At 32.4% G+C, this 6,000-nt stretch overlaps 1 protein-coding gene across 7 annotated transcripts in view; it reads right to left on the bottom strand.

Moving 5' to 3' along the window:
* Window positions 1-606: 606 nt before the first annotated feature.
* The window catches only part of LOC107847738 (E3 ubiquitin-protein ligase BIG BROTHER), a 28,033-nt gene continuing 22,639 nt past the window's right edge, over window positions 607-6,000 (bottom strand). For 4 of the 7 annotated variants that reach the window (XM_016692191.2, XM_047399005.1, XM_047399006.1 and 1 more), the window contains exons 7-9: window positions 3,908-4,035; window positions 3,252-3,360; window positions 2,860-3,162 (exon numbers count right to left, since the gene is read on the bottom strand). In XM_016692191.2, the coding sequence (XP_016547677.1) occupies window positions 3,112-3,162; window positions 3,252-3,360; window positions 3,908-4,035 (288 nt within the window). In that variant the 3' untranslated portion in view covers window positions 2,860-3,111. Of the gene's footprint in view, window positions 1,068-2,859; window positions 3,163-3,251; window positions 3,361-3,544; window positions 3,613-3,907; window positions 4,036-6,000 lie in introns of those variants that run through there. The other 3 variants (XM_047399007.1, XM_047399008.1, XR_007046867.1) reach the window with 2 other exon arrangements.

The raw sequence follows: 6,000 nt of genomic DNA, 5'->3' as shown, positions 1-6,000 counted from the left end.
AAAATAAACCACAATTTTTTTCAAGTAAATATACCTGATTTGTTTATATAACCTGCTTAAGTATTTTTACACAATTCCAAGTCAAGTGCAACTAGCCACATACATATCTCATATTTTACTAGGCTAGCAAATTTTTTTTACACCACTTTCACATATTTGAATCAAAAGAATTTGCATGGCTCATACAATCAGCAAACTATATTTCACAAATTATTATTTTCCACAATAATGTGACTAGTCAAGAAAAATTTCGTAACATGATTTAGATATTTTTCATTCCTAGAATGCAATTTATCTCATTCAAATATTTAATATTAAATGGTTACTCAATATTTTTTATCCTTTCTTTGAAAATATGTTAGAACCAAATTTAAGATATCAAGTCATATGCAAATTAATAATGACATGTGATTTACTTCAATAATAATTATGTACTTATAACTGTTTTTTAACTCATTCTCAAAAGTGCAAATATCACATTTTTATGATAATTTTTTCTAATTTTTTCTCATTTCATTAGCCCCCATCATTTCAAAAATTTGAATACTACTTTATATACATGAAATGTAGAATCACTTTTTCCACTAAATATATTGGATAGAGGAATTTTACCTTTCTTCTGCAAAAAGTAGAAAAGCTCTTTTTTACCTTTCCTTAATTTGAATTGAGCAATCAGAAAAATACTTTACTCTTCCTCACTTTCCTTCCATCTCTTAAAGAAACTACTAATGTTGAGATATTGAGATCTCTCATCTTGATATTCACGATTTTTCAAACTGTAACAAAATGTAAATTTTCCTAAAATTATTGATATAATATATACCATAATTACAATAAATTACAGTTGAAATAATAAAATGAACAAAAATAAAACAATCTTCTTATTGACTGGGACGCGGATATCTCGTCCTCTCAAGGAGATTCAAGCTCACTACAACATAATCTACATCGATCCAGCAGTATATCTCTTGACTTGTCCCCTCCAAAATACAACCCATCAACGATTTACAACTCAAGCACCTCCAGATTAGTTGAAGAGTTCAAAACTCCACCACAAGAATACCTTCCTGCAACATATAAAACTCTCTTTTTTTATAGCGAATATAGTTAAAAACTTGAAATATTTTCTTTATTTCAACTCTTTCTTTCACTAATATAATTAGTCTCTTTTGTATATGAAATATAGTTAAAAACTTGAAATATTTTTCTATGTCTCAACTCTCTCTTTCACTACTATACAAAATAATATTTTTCTACACTTATCATCTTTTTCATATCTCTAATATATAACCACAAAGGAAGAAACATCATTATTTATAATTGATTACATGAATAAGATGAATGAAGAGTAGTAATGTGGGTAGATAAATAATCTTGATGTTACATATGTTAGGACCACTAATGACCATAGAGAACTAATGACCATAGTTACAAGAAACTAATGATCATATGAATTACAAGATATAACATGATAGACAATGAATAAATAAAATATTAGAAGTTACAACAATTATCAAAATATAATAATACCAGTTTTTTCACTTTATGTCCTTAAATTATCATGCCATTCAAAATTTTAATTTTAATATTTAAATACATAATAACACCAAACACAATGAAAAGAAAATAGAGGAAGAAAAGAAGAGAAGAGGATTGGGTGTGCTGCGAACTCCTGACGGCAACATCGTTCAAATCCACCCGACTGTGGATAAACCCCAACCACTTGAGTTTGATGCAAAGAAAGAGAAGATAAGTAAAGCTTACATGTGAGGAACATTAGTGGAAAGGAAGAATACACGAAGAAAAGGCACAGATCTTGGAATACTGAAGGCTCTTGTGTGAGCTGGAGTTTCTTGCATACACAAGGCGCGAGAGGGAAAAAATTGACCCACAAAAGAAAACGATAGAAGCTCAAATTACGGGAATTGCTAGCAGGAAGCCTGGTTAGAGCTAAAATGGAAAATGATAGGACAAATGTCAAATTTGTAGGAAGAGAACCAAATTCAAGTTATTGGACTGGGCCAATTTTTATGGTTGTTTTTCCACTTCAATTTTGGGCCTGTGGCTGGATCAATTTGTTTTTCTTTAATTTCTACTGTGAAAATTAACAAAAACCCCTTGAGCCACCAAAAAATTGACCCAAAGAAAAAAGTGTATTAACTAATTAAAAAACTATTGCATTATGTATAACATATCAAATTAAAAAAAAAAAAAATTATTTTGCCAGTTTCTCATGAATTAATTTAAGTTATAAATCAACTCAACTTTTAGATGAACTGTTTACCCAAAAAAAAAAAAAAAAACCTTTTAGATGAACTGGATTGGACAAGTAAAAATGAGGACTAGTAAACATAATCTCCCAAAATTGGGCAGGTAATGTTTTTGTAGGATACGTTTTTCCGCCCCTAGGTAGAACCAAAGGGTATTGAAGAAGTCGACAGAAATTGGAAACAGAAAAAGCCATTCATATATGGAAAACCTGTAATGCAGCTGTGGAGAGCAGATATGGAAGTACAAGTGAAATGAATTTGTGATATTTGCATTGTTTCCGTCCTCCCACTGATCTAATCACACGTCCACTAAAACCCCACACTTCCTTTGTCTCTTTGTTCTCTTCCAATTCCTTTCAGATCAACCTACAGAGCTCTTGTCCAATTCTCCAATACAGTTATACAAGCCCTTGAAAAAGCTCAACAGAGATTACCCTATATGAAATGCAAGAATATTTCCACTACAATATATCATTTCCACAACAGGTCCCACAAGAACATATTTGACATCGAGAAAAGATAAAGAATGGCTCTTCCTTCGTTTTTTTGTACTTTCCCCAGGCAATATTTAAAACCAGAGACCCTTTTCTGTGACAAAGCTCAGAGAACAAGGCTGAATATTTAAAATAGAACAGGTGGTACAAAGCTCCATCGTCAAAAGAAACTGTCAAATGTGGTGTTTCTTTCTGTTCTTATTTACCACTAAACTACTTCTCTAGTGTAACAGAGGGAACGGGAAAAATAAGATTCTATAAGCAAAACGTGAACGAAAGTAGAAAGGAAAATGCTTTGACCAAGAAGAAAGATGTGATGCCAGTCCCTGTGATGCTTGAAATTTGCTTCACCCCTTCAATGTATCAATCACCACTTCTGAGTAGCAAATTGGGCAAGCCTGACACATCAATGAATGACTTAACAATCTGGTATATATATACAATGATGGATTAAGGAAAATAATTTTGAGAGGGTTCAGTTGATTACTTTGTTGATACTTAGCCATCTACTGCCACAACCAGCATGATAGATATGTTTGCAGGGAAGCATGATCTGCCGATCATTACGTTTGTACTCCATCTGGCATATCACACACCTGAAACAAGGAAAATTCATCGTGATCAATGAAATCGCTTTGATACAAAACCTTGCCCAAAGTACTACAAGCTAATCATGATAGACTATAACAAATTTTTTGGGGGGAAGTAAATAGTACTATAATAGTTAAAGCAATGACAAAGACAAAAGAATTTCATTCAGTAATCTCAGAAGTCAATTACCTGTGGGGAGAAAAACAAACACACACACACGCAGCCACATACATATTGAACTCCACAATCAAGATGATCTATCAAAGAAAAATCTAGAAGAGATAAGTCCAGGCAAAACGTAAAAAGGATATGATACCACCAAAGGAATTAGGTAATATAGAATATGTGGTAAGGTACCTACTTATATTTGAGAAAAAGTAAATAGTAAATAGCACTATTTAGATGAAGAAGATTAAAACATGTCAACACAGAATAAGAAGCATATGAACAAAATTTTAATATGTTACAGCTAGAGGATAATTAAACATTGTTCTAATTTTTCCATTAGTTGCCCTTATGTATGGGAAGAGATTCTCAATGGGTTTGTTCTACCTTTCCTTTCTTGATTTCTTTCTTGAGAATAAGCCACACTTAAATTTTGTGATTGGAAGCAAGGAGATTTGATCTTGGGAAAGCCCTCTGCTTTGAGTTCCAACAGCCTCTCCCAACTCAAGTAATTCCTGTAATTCAATCCACATTATATCTAAGGAATTAAAGCGGCAAGTTATACTAAGTCTCCACTATAAATCTTCAAATAATCCAAAACAAAACAGAAGTCCCCAATATAAATCTCCAAATAATCCATAATAAAGCAAAACTATAACATTATTCACGGATCATCACTTAAACAAGGATAGAGGAAACAATCATTACAAGAAAAGACAATTGTTTTCTTAGATGAGCATATGCAGAGAAGAATGTGAACAGTGAAGAGTTTGTAACGTCTGTTAGTTCTTTTTTTTCAAGTCAAAATCAGGCATTTAACCTTTTCATAATATGATTTGTCAAGAAAGTAAATTAATTCGCTCAAATAATAGTCATTCAACTGTACTGTATACAAAATGGTACAATGACGAGAATGATCGGATACAAAAAAATTTCATAAGGAGTTGTGAAAATCAAAATACTCTTTCAACTCAAAAGATATAGTAGTGAATAAAGAAGAAACTCAATAATCTCCTGATTTTCATATTTGGTTTCTTCTTTTTTTCCCCTCTTTTTGCATGTATTCATGCAAAGGACTTTTAAGAAATTTATGTTACAATCTCAGAATAAAAAAGGATTTTTAAGAAGTTGAAGATCAACTGACGCAAGTGGAAGTTTTATCATACACTAGCTCGGGTATTTAACATATGTGGACAAAGTTTTCAACATTACATATATAATTAGTGCTGGCAGTCTGATAATAAAGCAAATTCTATCAACTTCTAAATGAAGAACATGATCAGTGATGAATGACATAGCCATCCCGAAAATTTGTTTGGGACTAAGGCATTGTTGTCGTAGTTATTCTGTTGAATTCTAAAGTTTTTCAACTGTGTTTAAAGGACCCAAACATTTTTTAACAGTCGGTCTGGGACTCCATATGTGACCATAAATTGATAGAGCACAACAGCTTTTGTAAGAAGGATTCTTATCTTGGGTACTGATTTCCCTTTGTTTTCTCTTTTTTAGAATGTAAGCATTACCAGTAAAGTTCTAACATGAACCCCTGGCCTCTTAGGTAAATTGAAAATAATGGCCTATCTTAACATTAAGGTTAATAACCTACAGCTCCAAACTAACATATTAAATCTTCAAAAGAACCAATGGATATTTGTTCTTATAATTTACATAATATTGACAGGTCAAAGCGCATTTGCTCTTTTGATCTGAAGACACCCTCAAATAAGGAGCACAATAACTACTAGTCCAACCTAGCATATCAAATCAAAGAGAATCAGTCGCTGTCTATCTCTTTAAGTTGCACAATATTGGTTTCATGTCTAGAGGGCAACCCTTCAAAACAACACTTTGCTGGTCATTAGCTACATGGAGTAATCATTATTTTAAGGACCTTAAACAAAGTATAAAGCTAATCAAATCAAATTTGCCATCTATGTCTCTGCTTTGATCATCTAATCCTAAGACAGAATTTGAAAGAGGAAAGCAGTCCAAATCAAATCTAGAATCTGCAAGATTATGTAGCCCATGTAAATATTTTCACATCTAGAACAGACAACATTACTTCATTGACCTAGACAATCAAAATCTATTCATGCAGTATGATAAGAACCATATTGAACAAGATGCCTAATTTTTTCTCTAGTATTTTTATTCTTTATTTTGGCCTAAATCTCAACCTTGGAAAACACAAAGCATTTTTATTAAAACATAGAAACAAAACAAACTCTACTTATTTAAATTTTAATTAAATAAACATCAAAAAATTAATTGTCCACCATCTTGATCAAATATTTCTTTTCTTTATACCCCTGGTGTTAGACCCTCAGTCCAAGGCATGTCAAGGTGTACAATGACCTCGACATGGGCTAGACAAACAATGTGTTGTTGTATTGACTATAAGGTGGTGTGCAGCTGATGATGACCAAGGTGCTGGAACGTCGGCAAGGCAACCTTGGGCACAATGTGCGACGACAGGCGCA

Source organism: Capsicum annuum, chromosome 11 (genome assembly GCF_002878395.1).
Source record: "Capsicum annuum cultivar UCD-10X-F1 chromosome 11, UCD10Xv1.1, whole genome shotgun sequence".
Lineage (NCBI taxonomy): Eukaryota > Viridiplantae > Streptophyta > Magnoliopsida > Solanales > Solanaceae > Capsicum > Capsicum annuum.
The sequence above is the reverse complement of the archived record's forward strand: the minus strand, read 5'-3'. Positions and strand labels throughout refer to the sequence as shown.